Source organism: Dromaius novaehollandiae, chromosome 10, assembly GCF_036370855.1.
Source record: "Dromaius novaehollandiae isolate bDroNov1 chromosome 10, bDroNov1.hap1, whole genome shotgun sequence".
In the NCBI taxonomy this organism is placed as follows: domain Eukaryota; kingdom Metazoa; phylum Chordata; class Aves; order Casuariiformes; family Dromaiidae; genus Dromaius; species Dromaius novaehollandiae.
The window spans coordinates 5160095-5180186 of NC_088107.1; the positions used below are offsets into that span (position 1 = coordinate 5160095).

The following is a 20092-nucleotide window of genomic DNA, read 5'->3' on the forward strand; positions in this document are numbered from 1 at the left end:
TCATAAAGACTGTAGACTGACTGTAAGACTGGTGGATGCATATTATGAAGATTACTAGAGTGTTTGGAGATTTTTGGTTTAAAGTATTATTGTTACAGAGGCACTGAACTTGGGGGTGTCCAAAACTCAAAGCAGAAGTTTCTACTATCAACTACATGGAAGGTGAAAGTGAAAGAACAACTACATGGTAGGTGAAAGCGGTGGCAGACTTGTGAGCTCAGTAAATCTGGCACACAAAGCAGGAACATGTCTCAAAGACTGACCAGTAAGCTGGCTAGAAGGAGTGAGTGCTCAGCCACTACTGCCTTAGCATTGCCTGGCAGGACATGTGTTGCCGTGCTGGTGGTGGGAACAGAAGTGGGTGGCCCTCTCTCCTGTCCAGATCGTGGTGAATCCAGCCCCAGTGACTGTGGTCCAGGCAGTTCTGGACCAAAGTGACTGAATTTGAGACAGCTGTTAAAATCTCTGCACCCTTTTCATGTCTGTCCCTATCAGCTAGAACTTTAGAGTGAAAATGTGCATGAATCTTGTGGTGCTCACTCAAGATTTTAGCAGGGGGCTTTCATGCATCATGTACCACCTTTCTACCCCAAAGCTCCTGTATCTATTCTCTAAAGCCACAGGTAATGAGAAGGTATCCAGTCCGCTACAAAGCAGCATGGTTTTACTATTATTCTCCATTTCCAAATCTTTGCCTTTGTTGTTTTACATATGGGTGGATGACAAAAGTAATTATCTAAATTAATCAAGCACCAAAACGCCATCAGTGATCATCTGCTCCAAAGAATAATAATGATTAGGTCACTGTCCTTACTTATCTCAGGTTGTCATCCTAAAATAAGGGCAGCAATATCTTTCCTTTTAAAAGAGCAGGACAAACTCGTTCATGTTAGAAGTATTAATTGTTATTATTATTACTCATATGGATGACAGGGAAGCACCTAATGAATTATGGTTATGCTGTCATGACTAACGCTGTATAAATTTACTGGGCTGACTATACTAATGCAAACTCCACCACATACTTGCAGTTCATTTCTCCCAGATCGCTGTGGCCGGGAAGCTCCTAAGTGCTGATGATTTCTTGTTACACCTCCGTCCTGTGCAAAGACAGCAGCCTAGTTCATTCAGTGTAGTTCTCTGCGTGTGCCTCTGAGCAGGAGCTGCCCAGCTTGTTTTCTTACTAGCTAGCAACGGCAGGGTCTGTCTGGAGCAATTTCTCCCTTTCTGTTTTAAAATAGATGTGCAATAACTTAAAGAGAGAAGAAACTCGGGCTTCCAGCTGTTGATCTCAAATGCCTCCCACAGTGTGGGTCCTTTTGGGTAACAGCATCAATGCAGAAAACCAAATTCCCTCCAAGTGTGTCTGTGCGCAAGACCAAGCGTTGCTCATGCTGCCTTCTTCCTTCTTAGAGAACATTTCTAATTATATTCCTGCTCCTTCACCTTAATAATTTGCTGGAAGTGACCCAGTGAGTGACGGGGTGATAAACTGGGATGTCCCGTGTGCGTGTCTGGGTACGTAGGAGCGGCGTCGCCTTTGCTACCAGCTGTCAGACAGGAATGCCACCGCTCGCCCCGGTCCCTGCCATTGCGCAGAGAGCGTGTTGAAGAGCCGAGCTCCCCGAGAGCTCTGCCCAGCGCCCGTCGGGCCGAGCCGCGCACCCCTCTCCCGGCGGGGCCACCTCTTTCGGGGCCACCCCTCCGCCCCCACATCCGCACGGAGGTTTCGATGTTCACCTCTCCCTCCTCCTAGAGATTTTTTCAGCCAAAGGCCACCTCCGACAGTTGACGGTGCGGTGCGGTGCGTCAGCTTCTGCACAGCCCGTGATTCAGCAGCTGCACGAGTTTCGTACCTGTCAGGGCCGTGCCAGAAACCACAAATGTTCCTGAGCTGGGAACAGCAAAAGGAGCTGGGAGTTGCCGCTCAGCCTAAGACAACAGGCTGCGGTAAATTTTCTTGCAAATGAGTTCCATTATGCTGCCAAGAGATTGGATGAGAGCAAGGAAACTGGTATCTGGATTTCTAGAGTCCCGAGAGCCCGAGATCTGCAAGAAAATAAAAGTGACGTGTTAGTGCACTGAAGTCTGTTAAAAGGGAGGAAAACTCCTACCAAAAGTCGTTGGAAACGAGGCTACAAACCCCCTAAGGATTTTTGGAAAATGCCAGGCTGTGAGATCCATTGAAGGAACACCCCTGAAGCGCATGGGAGCAAAATGCAAAAGCTCTACAGGTGTCAGCTTGAAAATAGCATTATTCAGGCAGGCACTGGCACCGCAGCAATCGCCGCGGCGTGTGAGCCGCGTGCCCTGGTGCCAGGCCGCAGGCAGAAGGGCTGCCCCGCTCGCGACGGCGGAGTCGTGGGTAATGCGAGCCGGGGCACCTCCTGGCATCCCGCGATGCCTCCTGCCAGCTCTGCCTGCCAGAGAGCCGGGGCCGCGTGCCAGCAGCGGCGAGGCTGCTTCTCGCTTAGCGTAGCAGAGGGGGGCTCAGCCTTATTAATTTCATTCAGCCGTTGGCTCAAACGAGTTGTGCTGGCACGGCGAGCGGTGACAGCCCGTGCTCGCATTGCGAGCGCAGGAAGCCGCGTTCCCCGAGTTCGTTCGCCTGCTTCGCCGGCCCCTGCTATGGGCTGGGGCTTTCAGATTAATGCCATTTAGGTGCAAGGGGGAGGGAAGAACCGGACAACTGAGGGCTGGCACTGGTCTTCTCCTTGGAGCTGTGATGTAGCCCGGATAACAGGGATGGGCACGCAGCTGTCTGGAAAGACGGGAGCAGTTAAGATGCAACTGAAGGAGTGAGAGAGTTTGCTGGCCGCTCTGCCCTGAGTGGTGCCACTATAAATGCCGGGTGGACGATGGGGGAAGGATGGAGCACCAAGCCTGGGCCATCTCAGATTGCCATCCCAGGTGAAATGAAAGGTCGCAGGCCAAGCCTGACGTTGCTGGACTTCTATCAGGCTGTTGTCTCTTCTGCCCTTCCGCTCCCAAAGCAAGGCTGTCTTGCAGCATATAGTAATGCTGCATATTGCAGGCAGAGGTGGGGATCACATTGAGCTGCAAACTGCTGTAGGACTGGGAATCCTCTCTAAATAGCCCCCAAGTCGTTTTCTCAGCATGCTTGATGCCTAAAGGCTTGCCAGCTCCACATAAGGGCTGCTTGGCTGTGATCAAACACAAGCCTTAATGATGGAGATGTAAATTATTGCTATAGCTACTGGTTGAAGATGGTTTGAATGAACTGGAAGGCTGAAATCTCACTGGACTGCTCTGCATTAGACTGGGCAGGAGGGGGGGGTTTCAGCCCCCCCCCCGAGATGTGCATTAACGTATTTGGGGGTGACATGACAGCTCAGCTGAGCGCAGAGGGTCGCAGGTATGCACGTGGCTTAAGCAGGATCAGTCTGAGCTCCATTAGCATCTGGTGTGGCTTTGAAAAAGTTGCATTTGATAAATAATCGTAAGCTTGAATTAGGCTCTTATCGCTCCTTGGGCTTTCCTACCTGCTGCCTCACTACTTGGCCAAAGGATTAATCCCTTTCCCCCTGCCTGTGTAGCAACGCATGCATTCACTCGCTAGCATGCAATGTTTGACAGTGAAGTGTTTCACTGCTTGGTGCGGGCTTCTGTCTGGAAAAAAAATTATGTAGCTGGCACTAAGCCAAGAGCTATTTATAGCTGGAGTTGCTAAAAGAAAGTGTGACAAGTTCAGAAGACGAGAAATTGCCAAATAATCCTGTAGAGAGCAGCAAGTTAACCCTCTCTCCCCCAAACGCCAACCGTCCCAAACCCTACCGAGAATCACTACAGTGTGGCTTGATGGAGGAAACAGTGCCAAGAATCGACAAGGACAGCTTAGGAGCCCCGTCTGGCACCAAACTGCCATGTCACAGGCAACAACCTGCGTGAAAGATCACGCAAGCCTTTCGTCCTTCCGATAAATCCTGTAGAAACAGCCCCCGAAGGTCGCCTAGGAGAACACAGAGATGAGATTCACCAGTGACATGGCATAAGGTCACTGCAGATGCCTCCACCACGTAAATGGTGATCTGAGCTTCAGACTCTTTCAGTCCTCAGGTCTTTTTTGGTTTTAAATCTCCAGTAAAGTTTTTTTGTCTGTTTTTTGCTACACATCCTTATTATAGGTTCTACTAAAGAATAAAGTAGTGGTCTAGTACGACCTCCAAAATAGGTACCTGTAGAGCTGTTGGGCTGGTTGCTCCAATCAGATGGCTGCTATTTTTGCATCAAATGTAGTTTCCCCTGCCATAAATCATAGCCAGCAAGCGTTTCCGTAGCTAGTGTCGGGAGCTGGTGGAGGGAGCCCTGCAGGGTAACTCAGACGTTATTTTTTACTCTGCCTGGTCTGCTCTTGCAACGCAATGACCTTGACCTTTGCTAGGCTAAGGGAGTTCATTATATAATTAATTGAGCGTTAAACCCAAATATGTTAAAAACAAAACAAAACAAAAAAGCCCCAGAGATTACCTAACTTCTATATGGAGCAAAGAATCCTGTCCAGTAAGTCATACTGCCTCCTTCCCTGTGCTTCTGTGTGAATACCATTTACGTTGTGTGTTTATATAATCCATGCACTCCTTGCGATTCTGCAATAGCTTCCCCTGTTCCACCCGCCGGACTAGTTGTAACAGGCGCGAAATTATGTTTTTTGTTCCTTGCTTACTTATACACCTGCAATTGCCTGTTTTATATGTCCAGAGACTCTTGTAGCCTTTAGTTTAGTATTATTAATAGACTTTATTGAGTGTTAGTTAACTTTGGAAAGCACCTTAATAGACAGTGTCTTTTTAATTGTATAATTATACATTATATAATATAGAGGCGAAACCTGTAGAAACAAAGGCGAATTGCTCCAATTTGTTATAGCCAGTTTCCAAAAAGCCCTTGAGGTGATGGAGTATCACTTTTGCTTTTGTCCTATTTCACACCCTTTCCAGCTCAGGTGTGATCAAATCACACCTCTGGTTCATCGCCGCTCTTCCTTTCAGTCGACTCCGTAGGTAACAGGGCTGCCCCTTCGCAGGCGCGCAGTGAGCAGGAGGGAAACTGTGACCTCGTCGCGGGGAGTTTTGTTGTTGTTGCCCCAGTCCTGGTTGTTTGCAGGAAACGGGCAAAATCCTGTTTGTCTGAATGCACGCTGTGAGACCTCATCGCTGCTCACGGACGCAAAGCCTTTTGCGTTCAGCGCCTTGCCCCAAAGCGTTTTCCCCTCCGGTCTTCTCTGGCTGCAGACCCACTGCTGGCTCTCCCCAAGGCTGCTCTCCCTGCTGCCTCATTTCTCTGCTTTTTTTGTCTGTCTTTCACAAGTGCACAAGTCTGCAAAATAATAGAGAAACCTCTTATCTTGCGGATGCTTGCGTGGATGCATCTTCTGATCGAGCAGCATTTGCCTGTGTTTGAACCAGAGGCGGCTGCTGCTACAACAGTATCTGATTGTAAAGGAGTTTGTTTCTTACGATTTTCTTAAAAGACCACTTTCAATGCTGCTGAACTTGCAGTGCTATCACGTGTATTGTGGGCAGGACCAAGAACCATGTTCCACAGCTGTACAGCTGCGTCAGGGCCAAATAATATCGGTTAACGTATTTCCTTTAGGCATCAAAAGCTGCCAAAACCATTGAGATAATCTATACCCTTTCCAAGGTATCCACCAAACGCGGGCTGGTGCCTTGGTGAAGCGTGAGCTGCAGCTCTGCTTTACAGAGCTGGAATACGTTCTGAACATGAGCTGCCCAGTGTCCTGGCTGCAACATTAATTAAACTGAATGGCCCTGCTTTAACCCCAGTGGGCAAGCATCCACGTGGCAACTGCGAGCCTTGTCGGCAGCGAGAGATTAAGGAATTAATTGGCAGGGTTAATCTTCATGTCAGGGTTGGAAATGAAATGTTAATTTGTTTGGACGAGTGTAAAGGCCCATGCCAGCGATGGCAGGTGGGATCACAGGAGAAAAGCCTGCAAAGCTGCCCTTCCTGGGGGGGCTTTCTATTTAACACCTCGTGTTAAACAGACTCTCAAATTCTTTGCCCCTAACGTGCAAGACTCCTGCGCGGGGTCTTCGGAGCAAGGTCGGCTGCTCCCGTGTAAGGTCGGGTCCCGGGCAGAGGACACCATGCTGCTTCAAGCTCTGAGGTGAGACTGCCACGGCCCGGGAGGCCCTTTTGAGTCGGGGCTTTTCTTTCTGAACTTGAACCCATGTGCTAAGCAGCTCTAATTGCTGCATTGCAGATAACGGATCCGGCCAACCTGCTCGAGATCTCGGAGTGGGGGAGAGACGTGCCGGCACCAAAATGCCACTGCTGGGGCAAGCGTTACCAGTCCTGCACGCAGCGCACAGAACTTGATGTGTCTGTAGAGATACTAAACCCTCTCAGATCCTTATCGCCTCCTCCTGGACGCTGCAGTATGAGAGTCTGTCAGATCGGTTGATGCTTTTCCCTTTCTGCTTTCATTTTACACTAAAGACAGCAGAATATTTTCCACTTTAGTATCTTTCTAATCTGTTTAGGCTAATGCATTGGTCACATCACATTAAGACATACAATAAAAGCACTTCAGGGCTTAAATTATTTAAATGAAAATTTAACTTTTTGTCCCCTGCGCTCTTTTATGCATTGATTAATCTAATTAGTTCAGCAATGACAGTCACTTCCTTCTCATGCTGGATCCATTTTGATGGACACAACCAGATTCTGGACATGACATCAACTAGGACTGCCCTATATATGAACTGAGGAGGGTGTCAGGATCTTTCTGGGTGTGCAACAACACAGCTGAAGACCTTGCAGTCAAAATATTACCCTACTGACCATGCTTAAATCCCCACCTTCAGCTCTTACATCTATTGTTTCATTTTCCTTGAAGTGGCGCTGAAGACGGTGGGTGTTGGTGTTCCCCGAACTGAGGTGCTGATGGTCACCACACACGTTCACAACTTCTGACTTGAAGATATATAAGACGCTAGGTCAGGTTGTGATTGCTGTTTGATCCACTAAAGCTGATTTGTAGAAACTTGCTATTATACCTATGCAAGATAGGCAATCCCTCTGCTCACTTTTCAAAAAGCTTTTGCGCGTGCGTATAAATATTGTGCAACTGGGTACTGACATACTAATACGATCACCTTCTGTTGTTATCTGTGAAAGTCAGTGGCAAGCCACCTCTCTCTGTGCTCAGTACCTGATTTATTGGGAGACTGATGCTGTCCCAAGGCACTGTAAGATAATGCAGAGCTTTTCGTAGCCAAAAATATTTGGCCGGGTTTAGCCTACATAGTTGCATCCTGCTTGTGCACGTTGTGTGTCACCACGGCTGATATCAAGTTCTGCCAGGAAAACTCCAGGATTTGGGGGTGATTGGTTGTTTTTGGTGTTCAAGTTAAATCCCCTCCCTGAGGAACGCGCTCTCTGCTGCATCCAGGTCTTCTGTCCGATGCTGAAAGGTCCTCTCCTCCCTACGCAACTTCCCCACTTGTCTGACTTCCACCCCTCAGCCCCCACACTGGTGACCACTCTGCTTCCTGTTTTTAACTCTGTTCCCCTTCTACTTATAAACACTAAAATACCCCTTTTTGCTGCTCTGCCCATCTATGTAAGCATACAGAGACTTCCAGTTGAGTCTTGTGCTACAGGCAGAGTATCCGTAAGCAGTTCTGCCAGGGAGGGGAAGGGTGGTCCTCCAAGACTGGGGTAGTGGCTGCAGCTAGAAGCAAAGCAGAAGGGTTGGGATGATGTTTGGGTGATGCTTTTTATTAGGCTGCCACATTTGCCGAATGTTAAGTCCCTAAAAATTCTGCCTGACATGGTGTTTAGGTATCCAGCCCTTAATCTGACTGTAGTTACTTATTATTTGAAAGCACAGTAATAATAAAATCTGCCATCAAATGATGCAGCAGATAGATAGCTTATGTATTTATATAAAAAACATGTGAGGCTATTCTGCATGCTTCAGGTTATCTGAGGAAGTCTATTTGCAGGCATCTATCAGCACCAGCACTTGCTCCCGCTTGCACCTTGCGATTCATGTTCTCCCCATCCTACAGACAACCAGATGGTTGCATGTAAGCCAAAACTAAGAAGGATTTCCTCTTTTCTTTTGAAGGGATGGGTGCTCAGAGATTTATCAGTAATACAGTTGTACTTAATCAGATAGAGTCTGTCCTGTGTAACTAAGAAGGCCGATAGCATGTTGCTGGCATAAGCCTCTACTCCAGTGAAGTAACATGAATTATCCTTTTGCATTCCATGTAAAGCTGAACATTTTCACCTGTAATTTGGGTTTTTCCTCTATGACAAATCATTAGTCTGTTGTCTTAAATGCATAATAACGCAGTGATGTTCTAGTACAGCTTTTGTATAATATCAACTCTTATTAGTAATCATTTAGAAATTATAAACACTACATAATTTGGAGCAAGACTGTCACCTACTCTATGCTATATAGACAATTTTAATGTTCGAATGACCAAGCTCATCACAGACCTAATTATTTCTCCAGAGAATCTACTTTGCACACCAGCCTGTGCTATTTGTATTGATGTTAACATATTATATAATCAGCTTTAGAAAATGCAGCCACCTGAAAGCCTGTTTCTGTGCCTGTGCTCATTTACTACCCTAAGCAGAGTACTTGAAATGAGCATAATCTTACTATGAAGTAGGCATTTCCACTTTTTTTTCCTTTGATTAGTAGAGCAATGTCATACCTTCAAATAAACTCCATCTGCAGACTATGCCTTCTAAACACTTAAATGGGATTTATAGTACAGCTTTTACTAAATGAGTTAGGTGTCCTCTTTTAAATGTTAAAATTGGGTAGTGAAATAATGGAAGAAACTATTTGGAAAGTTTGAAACCACCTTTAAAAACTTTTTCAGAAACATTCAACAACTCCATCTGAGATGGTCACCAACTGCCTGAACCTGACCCCGTTCAGGAGCTGACTAAATGCTTTCTCTTACTGTGTATGAGAATCGTACATTTGAATTCAAGCATCAGAATATCACAGCTGCCACCACAAGCCTGCAGTCTCTTCTGCATCCCTGGGTGGGAGAGCATGTCATTGTTTACTACCTGTTTGGGCACTGAACATATTTTCATAGATAATTAAAATATAGCAGGAGAAGTAATCCCCTTTTACAGGTAAACAGAGGATGAAGTGGAATAGCTACTCTTTGTTAACTCAGTGAAGTGGCATTTTAGGATCATCGTTTAAGAGACCTTTTAAAAATCTAAGGCCAGCATTTAAGGTTTTGCAGTTTCAGTGATTTCTGTAAATCACAACCACCTCTGCAAGCTCTGGCACCAGGTTCACCCAGTACCTGATGATATTGAACCATGCCTTCCTGTAGCTTTCCTATGGTGAGGTTTGCCTTCTTCCCTCAAAAATGGTAACAGGAAAAACAAAGCAAATCCTCAAACCAAATAAAGCTTTTGGAAACAGGACCCCAGCAGATGTTTTATCATCTCATTTATGGATTAGGTGACCTATATGACAGATGCCATTCAATGCAGTTTGTCACTCCTTTCTCCACTGTAGGAGCTACTCTGCTTTTTCATTTGGTACTCTGGTTACATGCTACCAAAAAAAAAAAATAAAAAAAATAAAGGTAACTGTTGTATTATTTAGATCAATTAACTACAGAGTAAAGAGAATCCTGTCTGAAAGAAACCCAGTGTAATATCCAATACGATTAATACACAAGATGTTATTTCAGAAATCCCCTTAAATCATGCATCCTGCTACTTTAGTCATTATGGATAAGAGATGCATGATTAAGTCTTGTATTACATGATGAGAACTGTAAGTGAGAGCAGGCCATGTTTGATAAATTTGTTCCCATTTTTAGTTAGCATATAGGGATAGTTCAGGGAAAGAAAGCAGTGATAGCTGATGAAGGCAAATTTTCCAAATCAGAGAACAAGTGTAAGTTTCAAAGTTTGTAGAATATAGGTGTTTCTTGACATTGCAGCTGTTTGTGACTTACAAAAACTGAGAACAAGATGACCAGCACTGTAGGTTTTACACTTTTATTAACAAAAAAGAACCCATAGGGCTCATATATTAGTACAAAATACAATCATGTTCCTGTATGTTAAAGTTTATAACAGCATGTTTTTTGTCTCTTTTAAACTGTTTCACAGTTAAGTTATTAAAACAAACCCCCTGCATATTGAACTTATTATTGTGCAAACAGTAAAGTATTTTAAGGACCGATTTCTGCACTAAGCCCAGTGTCAGAGAGCAGAATTTGACCTTATTTTCACCCCTCCTTCGAAGGGCTATGTGTGCTTCCTAAGAAACACTTTCTAGTTGTTTGGGGTTTTTTTGCAGCAAACATTCTAAGGCCACAGTTTATCTGCAAAAAATAAAGCAACCAAAAGATTTAAAAAAAAAAAAACAAAAAAAACAAAAAAAACACACGCATCTTTACTCTTCATGTGCTTGGTTGTTTGACCATGTTTACACCAATCAGCTAGCCAGGTAGCACACATCACCTATCAGGTATTACAGTCAAAAAAAGCACCTAGTGTTCTTTAAGCTAATATTTTGAATTATTAACATGCAAGTTAATATGCAGCCGCACTACTTTTCAAGTAACTATAATGATATTTGTTTAAGGAAAATGTTTGTTCCCTTTCAAGGTGATGTAAATGAAAATTCTGCATTGATTGTATGAGCATGCAACCACTTAAATAAAAAGGCATGAGAGCTACATCTTGAGACTTAAGACAACAAATACTCACTTTTAGAACATCCTAATACGTGCACTCAAATTTTGGTTGAAGCTGCATTTGCTACAGAAGACAAGACTTAACTTGCAAATGAAAAAAGTAACTGCAGTTTGGAAATGCTAATCTCCATCAGTGTATCTTTTACACTGATGTAAAGTGAACTGAGGTGAAGTGCTAGAAATTAAACAATGTAAGAAAGTCATACTGAAAGACGACTAAAAATAGGTATCTGTATGTGCTTGTAGAAAAGTCCCTGCTTCTTAAATGAAGACAGGTTTCATATAAAACCATTTAAATTTTTTTAAACTGCAGTTATTGATGGAATGAAGGAAACTCGATTACTGTCTTGTAGTTTTCTCAGAAAGTAAAATGTTTTACCACATGAAGCACCGGGTTTTAACCCCAAACCCCTCTTTAAGACACATGGAATAGTTCTAGCAGTTCAAAATCCCCTATAATTTAAAGACTCAACTGTAAACTTGCATATTGGGAATGCTATGTTTCTGCTCCTTTAAGTGTTGACGGCATTGCCACCGGGTGTGGATTACTTATACCAACTGATGCTTGGCAGGAAGCAAACATTCTACTTTAAACGAAGGCAGCAAAGGGCCAAGTAAAATGCTCTGCCTTCATTCTTAGCAGCAACAAACTCTCACTGTTCTAAATGACCTGAGGAAGAAAAACATTAAAATATTGCACCAAAACAAAATTAGACAGCAAAAAACAAACATGGAAACACACTAGAAAAGAAAAAAAATAGTATGGATAGCAAATGACCAGTGCAGCCCCTGACAATACACCTATAAACAAAAATACAGGAGTAATGAAAAGCATTGTGCCCTTACCAGAGAATTTTGTTCCTCTGATGCCTGCTTTCACTTCTGTTATAAGCTCTGTCTATTCTGGGTATATTTACACTTCTCCCTATGCCTCTTATCTCTTGTTCACTAACCACAGAAACTGTTTAAGGTCCCTTTTGTTTAGAACCTTGAAGTATAGTGGAGGTTTACACGACTTTTTTTGGTCTCAGATCTGACCTTAAGTAAATATCCAAAACAGAGGTAGGCTTATAAAGGCTTCTGAATAAATAAATATTGTCCATTTTGCTGAGTATACCTGCTGCTGACAAAAGGTTTCTCCTTTGCCATGCTTCTGCTTATCATGCTATCCATAGGCTTAGGATGCAGAAAAAGAACTACATAGTAAAAGAGGCTAGAATAATTCCCTTAAGAGATCCCTTTAAAGAAAGCATAGTGCATAAGCTCTTATCAAAGTTCAATTTTCCTTTACATACTTGTGTCTTTCATTCAGTAAATGGTTGCCTTCATAATATTGCGTAATAGCTATTTTGTCATCCATGACATTGTTAGATTCAGTATGAATGATGAAATAGTACCACTTGTCAGGTGTCAGAAGAGCATGTTCTCATGAAATAAAGAGTTAAGCTGGAGTGAAAATTTCACTCTGTATTTTAGTAGTGTTCCTTTCTTGGATGCAGACAGTGCAAAATTGAAGCCCCAAAAACCTGGGGAATCTTTTGGAACTGTGTTCTTACCCCCCATTCTGTTCTACCACCCAAGTTCTCAGTATCAAGATCATTACTAAAATCCTTCCGGAGTGTTCCTTACAACATATAAGTTCTTTTCTCTTCAAAATATCCTTTCATCTCTTCCTTGTACTTTATACAGTACATCCACTTGGTTAAAAAACCTTCAGTATTTTCAGGTACTTTTCACAGTACCCTAAACGTAGCTGCTCCCATGCTATCCTCTGTGCAGACTAATCCAGCAGATTCTTTTCCATCACCAAACATGCTCATACCTCCATCTCCATCTTCCTTGACCTTTCTTGTATGTGAACTTAAGTTTTGAAAAAGAAAACTTTCCTTTTTAGCTGCACTATCAGCTGAAGCAGCACAAAGATAAGACATTCATCACAAGGATGCTCATTACAAATCCTCTTCAGAGCAGGAATGAAACTGGCTGAATTTCTTCTACATCAGTAGGATGTGGATCAATCTAGAAAGGGAAGGAAAAAAAAAAAAAATCAATGATTACTACCAATTCTTGCATTTCTACATGTGGGTTTTCCCCCCTCCTCTATCTGACAAGAAAAACAACCCTTAAAATTCAGCAGTGGCTTTTCAAAAAACTTGTTTATTTTTTTACCTCTGAATAAAGAGGTGGAGGCTGAAACCGGAACTCTTGTATGTAAGCAAACACAGGACAACACAATTGTTCCTCACAGTCGATTGGTGGTGGATAAGCAGGAACATGTCTGGAGAACTCTTCCTCAGACACTACATCAGCATAATTTGGTGGTGCTAAAACATAAAAGATACTACTGTCAAATTTCAAACTGTTCACTTACAGATAGACATGTGCATTACAGTATCCAAGACCATGAAGACCGTATTTATTAAACATTGTAGGACCACTGTTCAATTGTATTAAGTGCACTATATTCATCAATGTTAGATCTAGAGCTATGTGTTTTTAGTGAGCTTAGGTGATTCTGCAGACACATTGCAGAAATGAGATGCTTTTAGGGCTACTCCAGCTACTAATCTGGGTTCTATTAAGCTACATTTAGTAATGTCTAACTTTAAGATGCCTACCTCCAGAGCAGAATTCCCCCTACCAGAATCAGTTGAAAGTAGTCAGAAAGGTAAGGAGGGCTGGAGTTTGGATTTTCAGTTAGATTTAGGTGCCTCCCTTCTCATGAGTCCTACTTTAATGGTCTTCGTCTTCTATTGATCTAGTCCTTAAACTGGCACTACTATCCTTTTGTTATAGACAGTACTAAGCTGTACTACAAAAAGCTCAATATATATTACCTTCAGGGTGTTCTGGCATGGTCAAGGCCAGCCAACTCATATCCATACTAAACTGGCTGGTAACGCTGGAGTTCCTGCTTGAAAATCCAATACATGGAATTGTGCCAATCACCAGAGGCATTTCAATCATCAATTTCTTAGCACCAGGGATATGGATATACACCTATGTGACAACCCCCAAATAAAAAGAAACAGACATCATGAGAACCCCATTAAATGGTTGCTGCTACAAGGTATCATACTTCCTATACTGCAGATGGTTTAAAAATTAGAAGTTTCTTCATCCTAGGTAAGTTTAGCTAATACTCTGACAGCTTTCATTATTTTTCAGCCATTTCCTTCTTTTTATACCTTGTCTGTAGATGACAAAAAAAAAAAAAAAAATTCAAGTATTGACTAAAGTATTTGCACAGTTGACTTTCAGTCCTGCTTTCCCAGTTCTGAAGAGAATGGCAGGAACCCATTCAGCTTGAAATACTCTCCCCCGATAACCTTTCCAGGTCTAAATCAAGCTTATTCTTCCTCAAAATTGTTTTCCTTTTTCCCCATTATTCCCACCCTTCAGTTTCAGAATTTGCTTTTCAGTCTCCTACCTATATATGATATTTACTCTGAAACACTGTCCCCCTACTTCACAATTAAGAGCTGCTCAGTAAAGAATATACTTCTGTTCCCAACTCAGCTTTGTATTCAAGAGTGTGCATGTTTTTAATGAAAATCTGTACTCACCGCTAATGAATATTCTACTCGAATAATACAGCAGTCAAGTATAGAAGGGGATACAGGTGGGATTTTCAGAGTTTTCCCGTTCCAGGTATCTGTACTCCCAGAGGCAATATGGTTTCCTCGCACATTGGCAACCATCTGACGGAAAGTCTTTGTCTTCCCACTGGCCAGGTAAGTTTGTGTTTGGAAAATGGCAGCTTTTGGAACAATCAAACGAGAAGAGCAGTTCTCAATTTCTGCATAAATTGGTATGGCTTCACCTAAAAAACAGGGAAAGTCCAATGAATAATTTGTATTCCCTTTGGGAATATCAAAGCATGTTATGCAGCACGTACATCATCTGCAATGTTATGAGAACAATACTTGTTAGTTTCCTCAAGCTAGTTTCTTTGCAAAGTGGTATCCAGGCAAAATTATAGCCACCTTCTACATTTTATGTATAAACAACGATTCATTTTGAAACATTAAGCATAATATGAACAAGTTTTAAAAGCTTTATTTTCAAATTACACAGTCTTCCTTTTATATAGTACTAACTGAATTCCAGAATGTTTTATTTCCTCAATGTATCTAATGTTACCAAGATCGCAAAGAAGCTGCTAAAACTCTGTTACACAAATGTAAATCTACACATAGAGTACATAAAAAATTGGATACATTCCCAGTTATGTATTTTGTCCCATCTAAAAGCATTTTGTTATTCTGTACACTCAAATGTACATGGTCTTTCCATATGAATATTAACAGGACTACCTTTCAGTTTATATTCCCAGAAGAGGAGAGAGGGAGGATTTTTTTTAAAGCAAATTCATACAGATCTCATTTTACTATCCACTACATGGAGCTATTCTTCCAAACCTTTTCCATCCATCAAATGTTGGCTTTGCAGAGATCACAGAAATCCTATCAGGTATCTAATATTTGCATTTTGCAGAGTGAAGATAACTACTCTTACCATTACAGTATCCCTTCCTCTCAATTTTGGCACTCAGAGACACTGGCCCAGAGGTGAAAAACCAACAGCCAACCATCTTCTCCTGACTTCTTAGAACAGGTGTCTATAAAAGAATATTTTTTGTTTTAGGGCATGAAGCTATCAGTCACTTGCAGTTTAATGTTACGTGTATCCATCATTGAAATCTACCCCTAAAATCCACTTGGATTAAGTTCTAAACCGTGTACTATTCACTGCAGCTGGAGTTTTACCATGGTGTGAGGTGGAACCAGGGTTTGGTTATTTGAAAACATGGCTGTTTTAAAATCCCAGCGTGCACTTAAAACATGTCAAGTGTCTAAGAGATCTATGTGCATTTGAACTTAACCTGCCTGCAAAAGGGTTCATTTAGCAAATTTTATAGGTGTGACTTTTAAAAATGTCTAGCAGAACATACTCCCTCCACTGTACTGGAGTTATTATACCCACCTTCCTCACTGGAGGAGGATGCAGAATTAATTTATTCTGCAAACAACTAATAGATAAGCAAGTAAACTATTTTTATCTTTATCACCCATCATAAAAATGGTAAATGTGTACACAGGGGGCTAAACTGATTCATCTTCATAACTTGCAAGCCACACAAGACCAAAAACATTTACTCTCATGTGATGAAAGTTTTCTTAATTATTAATGAAGGACTGTCACATTAGATGATATTTACACTATGTAAGATTTTCATTACAGTAAACTTGCAACATGTAAGTACACAGGTCCAGGGTGCAAAATCCAACCTTACTAAAACTCTAAACCAAGATTCAAGCTACTTAAAATGATTAACTGGGCACTGCTGCAGACCTGTAGAGATTTGCAGCAGTCAGTGTAATTATGAATTCTAAAATTCGTGCAGTTTTGCAGGTAGCCTGGTAATCCATTAAAACAGGCAGTGTCCACTTTATTTGCCCCATAGCCCTTTCCTGTGCAATAAACTATGGTCTACTCAATATTATCCTTGCAACAACTGGATATGCTGTCTTCACACTCCTAACACACATTGTTGAATATAAGGACTATATTCTGTGTACAGATGTCACTGCCAAATTACTTCTGTAAGTTCTAGCTCTAGAAAGACAAAATAAAATGTAAGCATATAAGGGGGAAAAAAAAGAAGTGCTCAAAACATCTCTTAGCTATATTCACATTATGATGAAAAGTTAAAATTATCCTAGCATTTTAAATAAAACAGAAATTACTCATTCATATTTAAATGAATAACCATTTAGATCCAGTTGCTATCATGAAAGTGCAAGGTATAATTTTATATTATTTTCATAATATGGGTTGAGATAAAAGAATCCAGCTCATTAGCTTCCATCTTGCCTATTTTCTCATTATTTAATGCCTGATCTTCCTTATTACTCTACAGTATTTCTAGTGATTATTAGAAGCTCAATGCTTTAATGTAGCCAAATCTGTCATAAGGAAATAACTGAAAAGATCTCTGAAGCAGCTGCATGCACACACTTAATGTTAGAAAACGACATGCAAAATGGAGGGATACATAACATAATGGCCAGAGTATAAATGACAGGCTGGGCATGATTAATACTCTTCTGTAATTACCATTCCTCAACCTACTATTATTGAAGAGTTTAGGACACTGCAGCCCTGTGAATGTAGTTGCTCTGGTAAGAGTAACTACTTTATGCTTGAGCATTATTATTATTATGCCTTATTTAATGCATTTCAAGCCTGCCTAACTTTTTGGCAAGAGCATCTCTGCCAGCAGGGATGTAATCAATGGTATTAAAAAAAGCCACTCTGTTTGCTATTCACACAACCTAAGATCATCTATTTATAGAGAAAAGCTTAGGGAGCTTATATGCTTTCAGAAGTCAGAAAATGACACTCCAGAATAACATGGAAATGGTTATGGCTGGATGTGAATGCTTCTTGGAAATGAGCTTTCTGCAGCTGCCTTCAAGGGGAGTAGAGGGGGGTGGGAGGGGAGGACCCTCTTACCAACAAAGCGGGTGAGTTGACATCGATATGGCTAACAACCTGAAGTTCTGTCTGCACGCTTTGATCCGGTGCTGCAGGCCTTTCCAAAATTGCTTTCACGTAGTATTGAATACTGCCATACTTCCCAGTAAAAGAGGTCACCAGAGGCCTGAAACAAGCAATCATAAAAGCATTCCTGTAAGTTTACAGTTCAGTTCCAAACATGAACACTTCCTGTGTATATAAATGTTTACCAGTTTACAGCTTCTACTTTTAGGGCCTTAGGGAAGCTGAGACAAACAAGCCATGTCTATGGGGTGGTTGCTTAAGACAAATATATAACGCTGACCCATCAGTTTGATATTAAAAAAACGTGAGTCAAATTAGATTGCTTCAGTTATTTTTCAAAAACAAGCAATGCCCAACACAATCCCTCCAGGTTGTGTTATTTCACTTACTCTTGTGGGAGCTGAAAGCTGAAGGGAAATTCATGTCTTCCATCTAAAAGAATTAAGCTTTCTTCACCTGTAGGACAAAAATACATAGTATGTTTTACTTATTCCATAAATAGAAGAACAAAGCTGCTGCTTTTATAAATTATTTATGACTAATTTCACACAGATGCAAGGGACCAGGAGGAAAGTTTTTATTGATCCCAGTGGGTTCTGGATTTGAGCCCATGCTTTATTTATTCTGTGGTGTGATTTCAATGAAAAATCGAGGAAATGCGGAGACCTAAGCTTCAGTTCAGGATTCTGGCCAATTCCTAACGCAAAATGGCTTCTGGGAAGAGCAAAATAAATTGCTTCCCCATTTTAACAGGACAACAATTAATCTACTTTTTCAAATAACAGATTAATTTCTGGAGCGCTTCAGTGCAACGTAAAGTCAATATTATGAAATACGGCGTTAGTAATAACATAGGTAATGTTAATACATTCACGGGGCCTGCTGTGGAGTAATTTTTAAAGGCCCAAGCTGGCTTTCCCTGCACCTTGAACTGGAGATGCATTTCACCCCGCTTACACAAGAAAACGCCATTTCCCTTCGACTCCCACGTACTGCCACAGCGCTGCCGCGACAAAACCGGCAGCCGAGGAGGGAGGCAGCAGGCAGCTCCCCCTCCGCTCTTCTGCGGCCCCCCGAGCCCCCCGCCGCGGCAGGGCCGAGCCCTGCGGGGCCGAGCCCTGCGGGGCCGCCCGCGCACAGCGCCGTGACGCCCGGCTCGCCCGCCGGAGCCCGCCCGGACCCAGCTCAGCCGCCAGCGGCGCCCGGCCCGGCTGAGGCTTCGGCCCCGCCGCCCCCGCCCCTCCCGCGGCTGCGGAGGCCCCGGCGGTCCCCCCCGCCCCGGCCCCGCGGCCCCTTACCTGCGGGCGGGCGGCGCAGCAGGCTCTGCCGGATGTCCAGGTAGCGCACCTCGGCCTCGCGCCGCGGCCCCGCGCCCGGCACCCCGGCCGCCGCCGCCCCGCAGGCCCCCGCCGTGGCCACGGCGCCCGAGCCCTCGCTCCAGGCGACGCGGGCGCGGCCCGCCGCCTCCAAGCGCAGCCCGCGCAGCGGCAGCGCGCCCGCCAGCTCCAGCAGCACCTGCCCCGACACCGTGTCGCCGCTGCAGTAGCCGCCGCCGCCGCGCCGGGCCTCGTCCTCCAGCACCAGGGCCAGCGTCTTCACCTTCCCGCCGGCGCCCAGGCCCGGGCCGGCCGCCGCCATCGCCCCGCTCCCGGGGAAGCCGGCCGCCGCCGTCGACGGCTGCTTTAAAACCCGCCCGTCTCCGCCAGGGCCCGCAGCGGAAAGTCCCGCCCCGCCGCGCTCCTCATTGGCCAGCGCTGAGCTCCGCACGCTGCTATTCGCCGCGGGCTGGCCGTGCGCCCCCTCCTCATTGGGTCGGCGGCGGGCGCACACCCGGCCTGCGTCATGCTGCGTGATCAGCGCGGCCGAGCCAATCCGGTGGGGGCAGCTGCGCGTGGACAGGGTCCCGATTGGCAGGGCGGCAGCAGCTGCCCGGTGAGCTGGCCAATGGCGGGGCACGGCTACCACGTGCACAGCTTGTGGATAAACAGGCGGCGGGGGGCGGGGCCAGCCGGCAGGGGGCGGGGCCAGGCTGGAGGGGAGGGGGCAGGGAGATGGCGGGCGGGCGGCCAGGCCTGGGCAGGGACGTAGGGGCGAGCAGCTGCCACCGGTGCCCTGGGGACCTCCAGGGCCACCCAGCCTGGTGATGGTGGTGGTCCTGGTCCTCCTCAGGGCCCCGTGGTGGCACTCAGCAGCCCCCGGTGCTGGTGAGCCCTGTGGCGAGGCCTCCGGCTGTCAGTGGGCCTCCGTTCCTGTCAGGGCTCGCTGAGGGCGTCGAGCGGGGCAAACCTGAGCGCCGCAGCCTTGCCCCGGCCTTGCCGCTGGGTTGCTTCAGGAAGGCCGCGTTGCCTGTGTTCACCCTTCCCGTTGGTTGGTGCCAGCGAAGGGGCATAAGAATGACCGGCTCTGGGTTACCCAAACACCTGACCGCGTATGCGCTGCTTTTTTCTACGCTTTGCGAATGAAGAAACACCCTACTCCTAAAGCTCATTTCCACAAATTTTGTAGTTAGATAGCTAAATAGATGCACGTAGCTAAGTAGCTCTACAGAGCAGCACACTGTTATGCCTGAGCAGCGTGGGATAAACCTTTTCCTACAAACATTTTGGAGCTAATACTTGGAAGACTTATATACTGACATAAAAGCAAGGTTTGACGTTATTTCCAATTTGTAAAAGCCTGAGGCCAGGAGAAACCACAGCATCTGTAAGAAAAGCGGCAAACGTATCTGTGTTATGAAATGAAAAGCCTTTTGTGTGATGGACAGTTGCTAAAAT

General features: G+C 44.3%; 1 protein-coding gene across 1 annotated transcript; it reads right to left on the bottom strand.

Moving 5' to 3' along the window:
- Positions 1 to 10033: 10033 nt before the first annotated feature.
- On the bottom strand, positions 10034 to 19030 carry ARRDC4 (arrestin domain containing 4). The gene is made up of 8 exons (XM_064517919.1): positions 18617 to 19030; positions 17708 to 17774; positions 17271 to 17418; positions 15270 to 15372; positions 14318 to 14574; positions 13589 to 13751; positions 12921 to 13075; positions 10034 to 12770 (listed from the first exon to the last, which is right to left on the bottom strand). The coding sequence occupies exons 1-8, from the start codon at positions 18954 to 18956 to the stop codon at positions 12714 to 12716; spliced, it is 1290 nt and encodes a 429-aa protein (XP_064373989.1). The 5' UTR covers positions 18957 to 19030; the 3' UTR covers positions 10034 to 12713.
- Positions 19031 to 20092: the final 1062 nt, after the last annotated feature.

What these genes read in the sequence shown, in the direction of transcription:
- ARRDC4 (XM_064517919.1), bottom strand. Translation starts at nt 18,956, where the DNA reads ATGGCGGCGGCCGGCCCGGGCCTGGGCGCCGGCGGGAAGGTGAAGACG. An exon ending in GAGGAAGGGATACTGTAATG is followed by an intron (nt 14,575 to 15,269) that starts GTAAGAGTAGTT and finishes CCTGTTTTTTAG; the next exon opens with GTGAAGCCATACCAATTTAT. An exon ending in CTCCACCTCTTTATTCAGAG is followed by an intron (nt 12,771 to 12,920) that starts GTAAAAAAATAA and finishes TTCCCTTTCTAG; the next exon opens with ATTGATCCACATCCTACTGA.